The sequence below is a fragment of the Triticum urartu genome, chromosome 3A, assembly GCF_056163025.1.
Source record: "Triticum urartu cultivar PI428250 chromosome 3A, HENAU_Tu73, whole genome shotgun sequence".
In the NCBI taxonomy this organism is placed as follows: domain Eukaryota; kingdom Viridiplantae; phylum Streptophyta; class Magnoliopsida; order Poales; family Poaceae; genus Triticum; species Triticum urartu.
Window position 1 is genome coordinate 747935132 of NC_141875.1, and position 17699 is coordinate 747952830.

The following is a 17699-nucleotide window of genomic DNA, read 5'->3' on the forward strand; positions in this document are numbered from 1 at the left end:
TACGCGCGGTCAAAACTGGGTTGACTCAGCAGCAGGGACAAAAAGTGACCGGTTTTGAGAGTTCGGGGTGCACTTTATCCGGTTTTAGAGTTGAGGGACGAAAACTAAACTTTGCGAAGAGTTGAGGGACGAAAAGTATACTTTTCTCTTAATTTTATGAAAAGTAACTATTTGCATGCCATCCCTGCTAGTAATCATCAGTAACCTTGTGAAAACACTGAAATCCATGTATATATAAAGTATAAAATAAATTAAGAAGATTGTCGCCAGGCCGAGACCAGGCCGAGACCCGGTTGAAATTTATAAAGTATAAACACTGAAATCCGTGTATATATAAAGTATAAAAAAATCATTCCTTTCATTTTTTTACTTTCAGTTTCATTAACTTTATATATAAAGTATAAAATAAATTAAGTCCTAAGCTGAAATATGGAAGTCACCCCCTTGACTTGCCATTGCACACTCTTTAGTCATGCGGCAGCACAGAGCATGCATAGACTCTTTAGTGTTGCTGCTTGAGCAGAGTTGTAGGCAATGCCAATATCTATCTGAATTGTATCTGAGGATCCCCAAGATTACACATAAGCATGTTCCTATTTTCAAACACAATGCAAGCTTGTAAAAGTCCTACTAGTTAAACACACTTCATTTGTTATTCCTATTTTCACAACTTACAGGGCAATGTGAGCTATTAGAAATTTGTGAGCTTCATTTGGTTGAAATTTGTGAGCTTCATTTGTTTGGATGGAATAATAGTTTTACTTCTTGTGAAATTTGTGAGCTTCATTTGACAAGCCTTTTTGTCTCGTACGGTGACCATATGTGTAATCTCTGTGAACAAATTGTCTAATGAAATATACGATTGCTTCAAAAAAAAAAGTAGGCGAGTTTGTTATTCCTTCCTAATGCACGCACTTTCCAGAAGATGGAAATTTCTACCAAATGAAGCAAATTACACAAGGGAATAGAAACATCAACGATCACAAATTTCAACCAAATTTCTAATAGCTCACAAATTCCTAATACTCCTGACTAGCAGCGAAAACACAAATGGAAATTTGAACAATCACAAATTTCTAACGAAAATCTCTATCAGCAGCAGCAGAGCACAATTCCTAAAAAAGCACAAACGACACATACTACACACATCCATACACCAGCAACCATATATATACATATGCAGGCTCCACACAAACAAACAATTCATCTTTCTCAGCGAGGGTTGATGCTGGGCACCACGCCGCTCAGAAGGTTGCTGCCAGACACGTCCGACGTCGACATGTCGTACTGCTCGTTGCCCGTCCGAGACCCGGTTGCTGTCGACGACGACGCCGGCGTGTGGGTGGGGTCCATGGCCACCGACTCCGAGGGCACACCGTCCGTGTCGGGCGTCATCTGCCAGATGGTCTCCAGCTCCCTGACCACCTCCGCCATGGACGGCCGCGCGTCCGTCTCGTCCCGGCAGCACCGCAGCCCCAGCGCGGCGAACCGCTCCACGCACTCCCCCGGCACGGCCCCCATCCGCAGATCCACCACCGACAGGATCATCCCCGACTGGTTCGCCGCCACAACCTCCCTCACAAGGTTCTTCCCATGAGAAATGGGCTGCATCCCTGTAAGCAACTCCAGGAACACCACGCCCAGGCTGTACACGTCGCTCTTGTCCGTCAGCTTGTGCGTCAGGAAATACTCCGGGTCAAGATAACCCTGCCAATTGTACACAAAGCCAACTCAACCAATCAATAATGCAGATATATATATATATATATATATATATATATATATATATATAAGAGAAGAGTCTGCTCACCGGAGTGCCCTTGACGACGGTGGACACGTGGCCAGGGGCGCTCCCCTCTGTGTCTGGCAGCGGAGCAAGCCGCGACAGGCCGAAATCAGCAACCTTGGCTACAAACTTGGAGTCCAGTAAGATGTTGCTGGCCTTGATGTCGCGATGGAATATCGGAGGGTCGGCTTCCGTGTGCAGATACAGGATGCCCCGTGATGATCCCAGTGCGATTCGTAGCCTCATGGGAAAACTTGGAGACTCTCTAGCTTTAGCTGTTAGTATTACGTAAATGAAGCACCGGCAAGTTAGAGCAACTTTCGACACAGGACAGGCAAAAATAGTTTGCAAGCGACCAAAAAAGCATGATAATTTTGAGGTGGCTACAGATCGAAAACAAGTTCTAACCTGAAAGATGATCACGTAGAGTACCATTTGGCATGTACTCGTACACCAGCATCTGCAATACATGTTTTTTTATTAGTATGTTTGTATCATCATAGCAACATTTGTAGTTTTGATTATTAGTTTATAGAAAAACAAAAGTTGCAGGGGAAAATAGCAACCTGCTCATCCTCTTCGTCGCAATAGCCAAGCAAAGAAACGAGGTTTCGGTGATGCAGCCTGGACAACAATTCTATCTCCGTGAAGAACTCCTTGGAACCCTGAAGAGATCCCTCCTGTGCACGTTTTATTGCTGCTACTTTTCCATCAGCCAACACCCCCCTGTATACTTTTCCATACCCTCCTTGACCAATTAGTGCCGACTCACTGAAATCATTTGTACAGTTTGATAATTCTTCGAAAGTGAAGTCTTTCACGCCATCAATTTTCATCGGAATCCTTTTCGCTGCAAAGCCAATAGAATATTTTCATCGTGCAACTGAATAGCAAACTCATATTGAAAAGTCAAAAGAACAATATGTACAGTGCCGCAACTCTGTACTAATTAACAAAATCAGAAGCAAAAAGAAGTGTGTTCTACTCCCTCTGTCCCATAATACAAGAACGTTTTTTACACTGGTATAGTTTCAAAAACGTTCTTACATTATGGGACGGAGGGAGTAATAAATAAATAAAAGTGGACTACTGAAACATTATTATTACACTTTGTTGAAAACGAGATTGAATCATCTAACAGTTTTAGACCAAAGAAGGTAGAAATGAGGGGCTTACCGGTGCGTTTCTTTGAAAACTGTCTTGAACGCCTTCTCAATATGATGAGAGTAATGAGTGATGACAGAACTGCCGCTGCAGCAAATGCTGCGATGACAATACCAACAATGGCACCTGTACTGAGACTTTTCTTTGTACCACGCGACAGTACTGAAAAGAAAGCATAGGGAAATGTGACTTATCTCTTCAATAATTCTACCACGAGTAACCCTAACTAGAAAAGATTTTAAGAAAACAAGCTACTATATGTTGCTCTGCTGTACGGCTGTAGGCACGTGTTGATCACTGATACAAACATCGCGACAAAAGATTGCAACGAAACGGAATATGGAGTGGAGTGAAGATAAAATAGCATGCATACATACCGTTCTCATACCACCCTGGGTTGAAGTTGATAAGCTCATAGGGCCCAAATATATCCGAGTCCGCGATGAGCCACCCTGTGAACATGTATCTCAGTCTCTCCACTTCACGCGAATTGAAAAGAATGGTGTTGTTTGGGAACAGCTTCAGCGTCATCTTCAGCCTTGGGCCTTCTTCCCACATGAAAGTGGTAACTTCCAGCTGGTACGAGTTGAGAAAGAGCCCCGACGACAGGTACTCCTGAAACTGCGCTTCATAGGGAACAAAATCCCAGAATCCTGGACTCTTCAGCCGATAATCGACGTACAGTGGAACGCCACATGAACATGGATTTGGAGCCTTGAGTACGCTTTCTAAAGGAAAGTCGGTTGCGCATGGCGCACAAAGTGTGCTGTTATCTATGGAGCCTCCTTCGGCGGTAACTTCTGGAGTTGATTGACAATACTGAGCTATGTTCAGTTGGTTCTGGGATTGACATACGGGGTTTCCAGATAACCTAAACATGCCATGTGCATAAAGGAAATGTATATGAGGTACTGGCAACGTCAAATAAATCTGCTGCAGCAAATAAATGGGTCTGAAAACTCCAACACGATTGTTTCTCCACTTAATCGTGTGAATGAAACTCTTTTTTCGAATTGTGAGGTTAAATATCCAGTATGTAGTTGCAGCATATAGTCGTAGATAACATGTGGAAGTTAAGACTACTATTCAAGCTATAGTACCAGTCAACAGCAGATTTTTTTCTTTTATCAAACAAAGATTGTCTGACCAATTCCAGGGTGTCAACATAGAATCTTTCTAATGGTTCAAGTAGGTCAAGTTTTTTCTAATTTTAAAATGAACAAAGAAATTGTTCAGTAGAAATGCATACAGGATGGTAACATTAGCAGGGGGCGTAAGAGGATTTGACAGATTCGTGAGACCGTTGTTGTGGAAATCCCTGCAAAATATTCAAAGGAGAGTATTAGACTATCAGTTCCAAAGAAATATGCTAATTAAACCGTTCTCGGGAGTCAAAGAGGTGAAACAAAAGGTTCAACTTGTGATGGCCTTACAATATCAGGGTTCTGTTTCCACTGAAATCGATATTTTGCCAAACATCAGATGGAACAGAGCCATCCAAGTTATTATTGTCCAATGACCTGAATCAACACCACAAAAATAAAATAAGGTCAGCTGTCTGATTCGACTGAACATTCATCAACAGTGCTCTATTATGGACGAGCAGGCCCTAAGGAGTAACAATGATTAGTCAACTTCTTTGTTAGACTGATGTTAACTATATTATCACTACTATTGACCGAATGAGCAATAATGAAGAAGAGCATCCCCCCTCTAAAGTTCTCCTTGGTACATATCAAATAATGAAGAAGAGCACTGTGAGACCTACAGTCTTTGTAGATTAGGAAGGCCGGAGAAACTTGCAGGAATAGAACCGTTAAGACGGTTGTGGGAAAAATCTCTGCACAGCTTGCAAAAGTGAGTGCAAACTTAAAATGGAAGTTTCTATGAAACAAAATGGCACAAGCTTTATTTGTTGTATACATTGTAGTTATGTTGCTTGCTAGTTGGCCGGATGGTATGGGACCCGTCAACTGATTCCAACTAACATCCCTGAAAGAAACACCAGCACAAGAAAGAAAGAAAGAAAGAAAGAAAGAAAGAGAGATCAGAGCAAGTATAAGATTGTTCCATATAAGGTACTGTAATATGCAGTTTCAGAATTGGATGCATACAAGTAGCCAAGCTGCGGTATTCCACTGACATCAGGAGCAGGGCCTTCCAAGCTGCAGTTCCTCAAACTCCTGATGGAGGGACCATATCCATTAGTCATGTGAGCAGATAGCTAAACAAGGCAGACAGATATACAACATACTTACAATTTCAGAAGTGTGGTGATATTGCCATAAGATGGAGGAATCGAGCTTCCCGAGAAGTTGTTATTGTCTAGCTGGCTGGAATCATTTTGAAAACACGTAATTACTAGTGGTTTACTGATGGCAGGAAATAAAGCCGTAAAGGTCAGGGTGAAATCATAAGTAATCCCAAACAACTAATAACTGTGCTAATGCCAGTTAAAGCAACTTCCCAGTATTACTATTGAGCAAGTTATCATAAAGAACACTAGTCCGATTAGTAACTAGTATTAATTTAAGCTACAGAAAAACAAATACAGAGGAACTACTTCTCATGAGCTTCATCTACAACCGAAAATTTTAGTCCGATTCATGATCAAGGATTGAATAATATTCAAACTACTGCACAATAGTAGGCTTCGTACATGATGAGCAGTTTCGGTAGCTGCGCTAATTCTGGAGGGAGATAGCCCGATAGGTTATTGTTATCCAACAACCTGCAAATGAATTATACTGTCAGTAGGGTATATATGAAAAACAATTATTATGGTGGGTGCAGTGGTCAGGTCAGGTACTTACATGTGAACAAGTGAAGGTAACCTTGACAATTCAGGTGGAATCTGACCACTCAATGAATTGTTGTTCATGTGACTGCACAGAAATTGGAAATCCATTAGGGTAACAAGGATCACGATTACAAGTTAACAGAGAGGCAAAAACATATTCTACTTACAAGTGCTTGGTCTTGTTCAGGTTAGCGAATGATTTAGGTATGGGTCCGGATATATTGTTCTGATCAATCTGAATCCTGTTAAGATTAGGAAGGAGGCCAATTTCATCTGGTAAAGAACCAGACAGCTGGTTCCCATTTACGAGCCTGCAAACATAAGCAATGGACACATTGTTACATGAGCAACATCAATTGTGCAATCATCTCAGGGTCAGAGGAACAAGTATTTATTGGAAAATGATAACCACCATGTCCAACAGGAAGGATATGAAGGAAACTGATTCAGGCAGACCATGTTTGTTTGTAATCAAATCAATCAGTGGTGTAGATTTGGAGCGACTTACAATAGTTCCAGAGAAGTAATGTTGCCGACCTCCTTAGGAATGCTCCCAGTGATTTTGTTCCACATGAAATCCCTTTGAAAGGAAATTAAAAGAAGTAGTCAGTCCCCCCCTTCATTAATTGTGCAATCCATGCGATAATTACGCAGCTGAACCGACTCCACTTACATAATTTTCATGCGGGAAAGCTGGCCAAGCTCAGGAGCTAAAGTCCCGGATAAACCCAACCGTAGAAGCTGCCTGTAACCACATATATAGTAGGAGGAAAAATATATCAATCACCAAGTGAAACATATTTCCATCACAGGAAGGATATATATGAGAGATGACATACAGTTCTTGCACATGGAAGTAACCATCATCTTTTGCTGTTACGTTGTAACAGATAACACGGGTCCAATTCGCGACGCATGGATCTCCACGGTTCCAGTTGTTGAGAAATCCATTTGGATCACTCAAGCTGCCTCTTATAGCTCTCAAAGCATTGACTGCAGTTGAACCAAATGAAATGCAGAGCAACTAGTTAGTCATTCTCTAGCTCTCATGATAATGCAAGGAGGATATAGAAGAATGTAAACATAAGAAGAATATGTACAATACCAAACAAAAATTTAAAAGAGGTATGTATGGTGGTGGTTAAGATGGATGGATGGATGGATTTTACCTTCCCATGGTGCTGTGATCTGTGCAGCCGTCGGTTGCTGCACATGTGCGAAATATAATAATGTGAAGATAGCAGAGCAGATATACAAGGGCAGCATGGCGCCGTTGCAGAGGAGAGGAGAAAATTCCCCCAAGTTGTTGGCAGTAAGTAATATTCAGGTTTCAGCAATGCAGGAGGCTCTCTGTGATGGCGGTCTTCATATTCTGAAAAAAAGGAGAAACAACAGTTACTTGTCATGATCCAGAGATACAGAAAGCAGCGTGGTTGTGCTGATCTTATAGTAGTATTTGGGGGTTTTGTTGTGTAAGGAGCGGTTGTGTGGGAGGGAAAATCATGCAGTCTCTAAGGAAGGAGAATTTGGCGAGCACCCCAAAGTAAGAGCAATACACATAAAAAGGAGAATTTGGCGGAAGGAAGAAGCATACAAAGAATGAAAATAATTTTGGTGTTGCTGAGAGCAGCGCAAGCAAGCAAATCCTTGTGAGATAGCGCGAAGGAAGGTAACAAGCAAGCAAGCAAGCAATCATGGAAGGAAAGGCAGCATCATCGATAGATTGATTGTTTGATATATAGCATGGCATGAAGGAGGGAAGCATAGAGATGAACGATGAAACGGACGAAGCTGGACTCACTCACCTGGTAATGGTAAGAACCGGAAAACTGAGGACTGGGATAGGCCGAGGGTTCCGCAGCAGCAGAAAGGACAAGCAAGCAAGCAAGCAAAGGGTAGAAGAAGGGAGGGATGGTTGGGGATGCACCAAGAAGAAGAATGATTGAAAAATGCAAGGAGTAAGTAAGCAACAAACACGGATGGAGGGAGTCGAGTAGAGAATTGTCAAGTATTCTATTGTGATCGGTTGGGGAGCAGAGCAGAGCAGGGGATTAATGGGGAGGAAAGGGACAGCCGTTTTTTTTTCTCTGATCTTTCTTGCTCAATTTGTTGAATCCAATCCAATCCAATACAAGTGAAGACCAGTTCCTTGTCCTTGCTTTGAATCAATCAATCAATCAATCCAACCAACCACAAAGACAAAGGAGGAACAAATCAATCCTTTTTCTTTTTTTCTTTCCACGCAAAAAAAAGGCATTGAAAATGAAGTTGGGAAAGCAAGCAATTGAAAAGTGAGGGAGGCAGGGCAATTGTTGACTAATGTTATTACCCTACTAATGTAGTAGGGTAATCGTGGTTGGTGGCACCTGCCTCACCATTTGTTCCCCTCCCCTGCTGCTTCCCCTGACTGACCTCACCACCCACCTCAGACGACGACTAGTAATACTCCCTAGTACTTTTGGCCGGCCATTGAATCCATCCATCCATCCATCCCTCCCATTCATATTCATATTGATGTCAACCGAACCAAGCAAGGTAGCTTCCTCCCTCCCTCCATACATCAATGGCCAGCAAAACAAACCTAATCTAATCCAACTTTGACAACCCTATCATAATACCAGCAGGCAGGCAGAATAAGACGGAGTCAACAGGGAGAGGGAGAGGGAGAGGGGGAGGGGGCATGGGAAGGAATACCTGAAGTCTCGCCGCCACTGCCCATGCTCCCTCTCTACCGTTGCCGCCGCAATCCCACCACGACGGGAACAACCCAACCTCAGGTCGCGCAGTGGCCAGTGGGTAGGGTTGGGTGAGGGAGGTAGGATGGATGCTAGTCTCACCTGAGTGACACCTGGGTCCCTCCCTCCCGCACCACAATGTGATGTGTTTGTTGGTCACACAAATTAAACCCTAACTATTTACTGTATTTATTTATTTATTTATTTATGCAAACCAAGGAGTATACCCTCTTTCACATGACAAAACCATGCCAACACTATCTTCCTTTTTTTCTAAGTAAAAGTAAATTGCGAACCAACCTCTGATTGAGATGATTAGGTGGACAGTGGTATTCCCAATCCATCAGGGTTCAAATCCTGGTGCTCGCATTTATCTTGGATTTATTTCAGAAATTCCGACGATACGCTTTCAATGGGAGGAAACGTTCTCCTCAACTACGAGACGCCTACAGTGACTTCGTAAAATCTTAAGAGTCAACAGGACGAAGCAGTCAAATAGCGGCCTGCCCATCCACCCGTCTCACTACTTTGTAATACGCATTTTCCTTCCAAGCCATCTCATCATTAATAATTAATGAGGCACTCCCTCCATTCCACAATGTAGTGCTTCCTCTATCCTCGTGCTTCAACTTTAACCGTAAATTTAACTACCAAGACCGATCACTGGTTTCATTGGTTAAATTTATGATCAAAGTTGGACCTCGGAAAGCGCGGGCGCACTATATTTTGAAATAGAGGGAGTATTAATAAAACGCGGGACAGGACAATGCCGAATAATTAAACCAACCTTAATCCAACTTCACATCACATCTGCATCTGCATGGTAATTAAGCACGTGCGAGAAATCATGGAACCATTCAATTACTAGGAGTACGTAATATATTCCCTCCGTTCCGAAATATAGGTCGCTGGCGACCTTGTTCCGACCAGGTGAAATCGTGCAAAAGGATTGTACTACCCCGAGTTTAAACTTGAATCCTGCTTCGTCTTCTACCTTCAGCCCTCCAGCTCCGCCCCCACCTCCGCCCTCGCCCTCCACCTCCGCCCTCACCTTGCCCCCACATCCAGCGACTGCGCCTAGGTCCAGGCGCCTCCACCTCCAGCCCAGACACTCCTCCTCTCCCACGTCCAGGAGCTCCTCCTGGCACGTGCACGCCCAGGTCGAGGCTCTTCCTCAAGCTGTTGCTGGGCTCGGCAGCTGCCCAGGTTCATCTCCTCAACCTGAGCTGCTGCCTGCATTTGATTCAGGAGATGTTTGCTGCCGATAATTCAACAAATAATGTGAACAAGCTAACTGAATCTGGCAGTACTGATGGAGTATAATTCAGAGATATCACTAAATTTGAACTGATAATTTGAAGACAAGAGTACTCCATCAGTATCACAATTCAGAGATACTCCAGTGATTCAATAGATGTACTGATGGAGTATTTGCTGCCAATAATTCAAGACATGAGTAATTCAAGATATTTGTTGCCAATGATTCAAGTGATACTCCATCAGTATTTGTTCAAATTATTGTACGGTGTACAGACTTGCTACTAATTTGGCAGAATTTTCAGTGCAAAATACTCCCTGTAAAACTGTATATCAATACTCCCAAATGCCAAAATTCAGAATGTGTGTAGACAGAAGAATGCCAAAAATGCCAAAATGGAGTATACAAATACGCCAATATGATAAGAGTAGAAGAATGCCAAATGTGTGCATACAGAAAGAATGACAAATTGGGTAAAACTGTAGGTCTTGATTCCTTTTTCAAAATTTCAGAAAGATATTCCAACAATTTGCATCATAATGGAGTACTTACTTTGCTTAAGAGGAAAGGAGACCCCTGTTTCGTGCTTAATATTCACAGCCCATGGCTCCATGGCCAGGAGAGAGCCTGAAGCTACCCTTGTGTGTGTGCGCGCACTCAAGTGCAAGCAAGAAGAGTAGTGCACTACTGATGCAAGCAAGCAGTATACAACAAATTTTAATTAACTGAAAAGGTTTCAGTTAATTACTCAAACAAGAGCAGTGCACTACTCTACTCCTGGAACTCCAGGAAACTGACAGGGGTAGCAAGTTAACAGGAAATTGACAGTAGGGCTACTACAGGAACTCCAGAAACTTGACAGTAAACTTACACATTCTTTACTTTAAATGATGTACTCCTAAATCAGCTTGCATCAGCTACTGCAATACATTAACGAGTACAAATACTGAATTTTGAGACAGTACAAATCTTACTAAATTTCAGAGCTCAAGTATAGTACAAATCTTACTGAATTTTAGAGCTCAAGTACAATACAAATCTTACTGAATTTTGAGACAGTACAAATTCCAGAGTTCAGAGTTCAAATACTCCATCCATTAACTTCAGAGTTCAGAGAGTACAGTACATATCTTACTGAATTTCAGAGCTGGACTTCTTAAATTTTGAGACAGTACACATCTTACTGAATTTTACTCCTAATGCATCCACTAACTAATCTGGGTCTGATCCACTAACTAATCCTACTCCATCCAGACTCACTAACGCATCCACTAACTAATCCTACCCCATCATCCATCCAGCCTCTGGAGTACAGTCAAGCTGAAGTACAAGAAGAATCCATTCATTACAGCAAGCTCAAGCATCAACAAACCTCAAGGCGTCGGGGTCGTCGTGGTCGGGGGAAGTCCAGCTCATGGCGGCGTCCAGATGAGGCTCCAGCTCCTCATCACGGCGACGTCCAGATGCGGCTCCAACTCCTCCCGCTCGGGCTCCAGCTCCCCACGCCGCCGTCTTCACGCCCGCGCCGGCGCCGCTCGGGCTCCGCTTCAGCGCCTCCTTCACGCCTCTCCACAAAGCAGATCGAGCGCCGGCGCATTGAGATCTAGCACCAGCGCACGCGGATGCAGCTCCTCCTCGCCCAGCAGCGCATCGCCGGCGCATAAAAATGGAAGCTTTGTGTCTCTACTGCTGCAGGCGGATTAGCGGTGCGACATGAATCAGGATGGTGGGGAGCTGTGAGCTAGGCCGCGGTGCAGAGCAAGATACCGGTGAGAGGGGGGGAGATGGAGCATCGACAAGGAGAGGGCGGTGACGGGGAGGACAGCGTCGCGCAAGAGAGAGAGAGAGAGAGAGAGGCGAGTGGGGAGAGAGCGGCGACGGGGAGCGACTGGTGAGGGTAGAAAGGAAAAGTCGCGAAAATTCGTAGCTTGGCAAAATTTGCACTGTAGATCGTTAAACGACCTATATTTCGTAAGAGAGGGAGTAGATCACCTATTCCCTCCCTCCCTTCCGAATTACTCCTTAGATTTGTCTAGATACGGATGTATCTAGACTCATTTTAGTGCTAGATATCTCTGTATCTAGACAAAATTAAGACAATTAATTCGGAACGGAGGGAGTATTAAGAAAAAAGATGGATTCAGCTGTTCTTAGAGGAGAGTCGAGTTGTTCAATGCATCACACTTCAGCCTTGTATCAGTTGCTAGTCCTTGCATGGGCCCCTTGTGAGCTCATAGAGCCCTCCTCTTCGGCGCCTTAAGCGCGACTTAGCGAATGCAGTGCCTTCGCCTGTCGGCCGGTACAAAACAATAGGGGAGCGCTCACTCTGTGATGCACAGTTTTTCCTGGTAGCTCGGTCCATAGTTCATCGGTCGCGGTTGACTAGTCCATTGTTGACTTTTAAAATAAAAAATGTGATTTTTTAAAAAAATCAGAAAAATCATGGGTTCAAAAGAAGTTTTTGGATTTGAAAATATTTCATGAATTTGAAAAATATAAAATTTCACAAAAACGAAAACAGTTTACCAAATTTTAAAGTATGTCGTGAAAATTGAAAAAGAAGTTCAATAAGTATAAAAAAGTTTTCGAATATTGAAAAAAGTTAACAAATTTGAGAAAAGGTTGAAGAATTTAAAAAAAAACTTCAATACTTAGAAAGTTTTCAATTTGGGAAAAATTCACAAAAATGGGAAAATAATAAATAACTAAGAATAGTTCATAACTTTTTTAAAAATTTCAATAAATTGGAAAAGTTTAGAAAATTTGGGAAAACAATTCACAAAACTTAGAAACAACCAATTTGATAAAAATTCATGAAAAATGACAAAAACGTTCAATATATTGAAAAGTTCATGAAATTTGAAAAATAAATTCAGAAATTAAGAAACAAAAAATTTTAAAACAGTTCATGAAAATTGACAAAAAGGTTCGATAAATTGAAAAGATCATGAATTATTTTAAAAAGCATTGAAAAAGTTTAAGGAAAAAATTTAACGAATTTTAAAAATTCAAAAGTTCACAAAAAATTGAATAGAATCAAGTTTAAAAAATTGTGAAAACGTTCAAGAAATTAACAAAATGAAAATTTTAAATTAAAATAATTTAAAAATTGAAAATTGAAAACTAAAAATGAGAAACCGGTGAAAAAGGCACTAAATGGGCCGGCACCACTTTTAAGGTGAAAAAGGCACTAGATGCGGGATGAACTCCTACCTGTGAAATATTCTTTCTTATTCATGGATTTTCTTTTTACCCTCCGCAAACAAAAAAAATCTGTTTAAAACAAATGCCTTTAGTTTCATTCTGGGATTAAATGAAGGGCATAATTCGGCAGCAACATTAATCATGAATGATTCTGCTACCATATTATCATGCAAATACATCAAACTAGATAGAGTGTGACGTGCGAGATATGCTTATGGCCCTATTTTTTTTTCTCAAAGCTGGCATTCCCAGGATCTGTACTACTTATACACATGGAGGTTACACATTGCTAGCTAGAATATTGACAAAACAAATTTAGAAATGCATGCGAGGGAGAGAGACTGCAAGGGAGAGAGGCAGCGCGCGACGTTCAACGATCCGGTTGGTGAGCGAGAGATCGGATCGAGAGGGAGCTGAGTGCGAGAGGTAGAAACAGAATTGTACTTCTTCTTTTTTTCCGAGGGGGGATGACACCATGCTTGCAAATTATTTTTGCCTTACTGTACGTGTGCGTGCGAAGAGGGCTTGTTCACTGATGCCCTCTAAAGCTAAGAGCATCTCCAGTCGTTTGACCTCCCAGGGGCTGAAAATAGCGCCGTCCTGAGAGCGAATCGGCGATAATTTCGGCATGGGAGTGCTCGGGTTTTCAAGGGTGAGGTCTATGTGCATAGTACAAATGGTTGTTGTTCACTAGTAGAAACACATGGAACTAGTCCCGGTTCCAGAGGGCCTCAATTCTTTTCAAAAAGAAATTCAAGTAATTGTTTTCTTTTTCAACTAAATTTAACCTCTCGACAATAGATTAGGTTCACCCGCAAAAAAAAAAGACAATATGGGTCGGCTAGAATTTTCGGTTCACATACCTTCTAGATAAAAACATCTATGTCACGTTGGTCGGCATAATTGTCATAAACACTAAATGAAACAAATTGTTATAAAAGATAATATATACCACATCCGAATCATAGACAGGACGAGGGCCCACAGAGGCGGATACCAAAACCATCGCACTATATAATACCAAACAATAATAAAAGTAAGAAAATTATACAAGTATCTATCTAAATCATACAAGTACATTTTTTTTAAAGAAGATAAGAACAAGAGGCTCACCACGGTGGTGTCGGCGACAAGATCGGCATGGGCGATCGACGGCGGTGAGGACGGGGACGTAACAGGACGGACTGTCAAATCTAGACAAATCTTGAGGAAAATGGAGCTTGAACAAGGAGCTTCGAGAGGAGAAAGCTTAAATGTTGCTCGGGCATTTCATCGTACACCTCATGTGCATAGGAGGTGAGCTAGAGCACCACAAAGCTCTCCCACGGCCGGCCAAAAAACAAAGCAGTGCACTGCTCTGCTAGCGGGGAGGGGCGGGGGTATATATAGGCCTCTCTTTAGTCACGGTTGGTGGCTAAAACCGGGACTAAAGGACTACATTTGGTCCCAATTCCAGCCACCAGTCGGGATAAAGGTTGTGAGCCAGGAGCGAGGCCCATTGATCTCGGTTCGTGCCTGGAACCGGAACAAAAGGGGTCAGACGAACTGGGACTGATGGCCCTCGAGGCCCGGCCGATGGCCTGGCCTCACGAACCGGGACTGATGCCCCCTTTGGTCCCGATTCGTGAGTGAATCAGGATTAATGCCCTTATCCTGGCCTCAACCAAAACCCTGTATTCTACTAGTGGTTCCTTCCTCCCCATCGTTCCGGGCTCATGCAAGAAACTACGTACCGTGCTCCTCCGAATCGGATAACCCGCTTCAAAGAGTGCCCAGTTGTCCATATTCACCTCTACCCATTCCGCGGGCTAGGTTGACATATCACGGCGGAAGGCATGGCAATGCATGACAATGACAAGCATGTCACCGCACACCGCGCGCTAACCATGGTGTTGCTGTAGAAGGCGACCTCTTGTATGCTATATATCTTGTGCAGGCCAAGCTAAGCTGGGGCGCTAGCTGTAGAGTTTATATATGCGAAAGACAACCCATAGCGATGAGCTCATCATTCCATGGCACAATCTGTTGTAGTTGTACAGGAAGCTCCAGCTGAGAAGAATTAAAGAGGGATGAGGGAGTGCTGATGAGGACATACATGTGAGGGGAGCTGGCAGATGAGATGCGAGGGGAGCTATATATTAACATGCCACAATATTTACTGCCCATAAAATAAAAATCATTGCTCAATGCAAGATGTGGAGATATATGTAACCTCGGTGTCGGACAAGGCATATATCCACAACATGCATGGCACAATCCGCAGTGATAATAGATGAGCTTTCTCGGCCATAGGAAGATGTATCACGTGGTCAAGGGCTTGTTGAGGAATTTGGTGTAGGAGATATGCCCTAGAGGCAATAATAAATAATATTATTTATCTCCAAGTTCATAATTATGTTTATGTTCCATGCTATAACTGTTATGGTCCTCGAATCTGCAATAACACGAGGCTCGGAGGAAGACTCATATGCACGTGTGGAATAATAAACGGTAATAAGTATTCTTAGTCTGGCCTCTAAGACTAGCTCAAGTGTTGCATGATGGTTCTGTTTTCCTGATCATGGGCATGTCAATGCCAGCAACTTTGAGGGCACAATGTTAAGAGAACATTTGTGTTGAATCGACCCGGATTGATGTTATGCTATGAGATTCATTCGTCACAAGTTTATGGTTGATAACACAGAGATGGTTAATGTTTGCATAATTCCTTAGACCATGAGAGTGTCGAGTTTCTTCATACTTGCTTCATGAACTTTGGGGTTTGTTAAATGTCATCCGTAAATGGGTGGCTATTACGACGGCTTACGGGTTCATGAAAAAGTGTGTCAAGTAACTTGATAGCTCAAGATTGGGATTTGCTCCTCCGACGATGGAGAGGTATTCTCGGGCCCTCTTGGTGTTACGGTATCCATCATCGTCTGGCCAGATGCAATGTGATTTGATCACAGGGATGCCGGAACACGGAAACGAGAAAAGAGAACAAAACCGGTAACAAGGTAACTTGCATGGTGGACAAATTGTTCGTCCACGGGGATGCAATAAATCTCACCTCGGGTGTTTGTGAAATATCACGAAGCAACAGGAATAGCTCACTGCAACTGGAGGTTCACTCGAATATTCATTCGTGTGGGTATAGGGGTCAATATGGGTGTCCACGGCTCCGATGTTGATCATTGATCGGAAAGTGTTCCGGTCATGTCTATGCTTCACCGAACCTACAGGGTCACACGCTTAAGGGTCATCTATCTGCTGAATACTAGACAGGGATTCTGAGAGAAATTTGCCGAAAAAGTTTTGAAGACAATGGAAGAGTTTCGGAGAGAGAATAGCGAAATAGTTTCGTAACACCGAAAAGTTGTTTCAGGATATACCATTAAGTCAAATTGGTTTCAGGACACGCCTGATAATTCTTGGAGGGTGCCAGAATTATTCTGAAAACTTCTGGGAATTTTTGGGATAAAAACCGAAAATGTTTCGGAGCTACCGATACCACTTTGATTGTTTTCCGCAGATGAAATTCACTAATCTGAAATTGTTTCAGAATGAATCCAAAATCATTTTAGTGGGTACTGGAATTATTCTAAGACCCACAAAAATATTTTCGGATTTAATGGACGCGAAAAATTGTCTTCATGAATAATGAAAACGCATTCTTATTTTCTTTTCGTAGATGAAAATCACTAAACCGGAATTGTTTCGCAATGCATTGAAAATTATTTTAGTGGGTACTGGAAATGTTCTGAGCCCACATAAATATTTTCAGTTCGAACCGACGCTGAAAAATGTCGTCATGAATAGTGAAAATGATTTTTGCTTGGCTTATTGGAGAAGCCACCTTGAGGGCCTTTTGGTATTATCCCCTTGGCTTCTTGGAGAAGCCATCCTTGGGCTTGGCCTATAAATAGGGGTAGAGGGGGCTACCTAAAGACACACATTCTTGCTCTCATACAAATGCCATGCATGATCTGGCTCTCTCTCTCCCTCCCAACGAAATAGTTTCATAGAGCCGAAAGGCTGTCTGGGTTCCGACAGGAATTAGTTCTGGACGGCGAAGCCCTACCGGATAGATGACACCGTATGTATGCAACTCTGTAGAGAGATCGTAGTTTCGGTCTTAGTTCGAGAGTGCCTCCCGAAGGGCTGTCCGTGTGACCGTCCGAGTTTCGAAGGTCCTCCTGAAGGGCTGTTCGCGACATCGTCCGGGGGACTGTCCGACCACCTCCCAGAGGGCTGTCCGAGGGTCAGATGAGGTATACATCATCGTAGTTGGGAGGTTGTAAATCCTAACTACGGGGATCTGCACGTGCAGATCGTCATCGACTCTACTTCCCGCTGCGCTACGAGTCGGTAACAAAAAAGATCAAACCATGTATGCAATCTCTATAGTAATCCTGGGCTGGTGCGTAGGTCTGAATTTTTTTGTTTTCTGCTGCGTTATCCTACATTTGACAGCGGAGGGTGGTGTGTATGTGTCAATGAGTTTACATGTTGGTAGCTTTTTGCGGTGAACCGAACCCTGGCATCGAGCATCGAGCTAGAGGAGGAGAGGTGGGCATGCATACGGAGCAAAAGGTAGATTTGGATGGGTTCAATTCTTCTTTTTGAGTAATCAAACAACAATTAACTTGTGACGAGGTTCAGAACACACAGTAATAAGCAAACTATAGATACTCCATAGCGATTTTTTCCCGATAAAGAGTGGATTTTATTGACTCAAAATAAAGTATTAAGAAGATACAAACACGATGAGCA

At 42.8% G+C, this 17699-nt stretch overlaps 1 protein-coding gene across 3 annotated transcripts; it reads right to left on the reverse strand.

The window, feature by feature from the left end:
• Positions 1–965: 965 nt before the first annotated feature.
• Positions 966–11611, reverse strand: LOC125527594 (putative LRR receptor-like serine/threonine-protein kinase At1g06840). Of its 3 annotated transcripts, none has more exons than XM_048692112.2 (20): positions 11116–11611; positions 6920–7122; positions 6590–6743; positions 6424–6495; positions 6259–6330; positions 5918–6061; positions 5764–5835; positions 5610–5681; positions 5209–5283; positions 5065–5133; positions 4874–4942; positions 4719–4790; positions 4384–4470; positions 4200–4268; positions 3328–3821; positions 2963–3112; positions 2353–2636; positions 2195–2246; positions 1811–2061; positions 966–1707 (listed from the first exon to the last, which is right to left on the reverse strand). In XM_048692112.2, exons 2-20 carry the CDS (start codon positions 7014–7016, stop codon positions 1213–1215), a joined length of 2850 nt encoding a protein of 949 aa, XP_048548069.1. In that variant the 5' UTR covers positions 7017–7122; positions 11116–11611; the 3' UTR covers positions 966–1212. The 3 variants fall into 3 exon arrangements, with proteins under 3 accessions (XP_048548069.1, XP_048548068.1, XP_048548067.1); XM_048692111.2 differs by lacking the exon at positions 11116–11611 and adding an exon at positions 8445–8595; XM_048692110.2 differs by lacking the exon at positions 11116–11611 and adding an exon at positions 7556–8038.
• Between the last annotated feature and the right edge of the window lie 6088 nt (positions 11612–17699).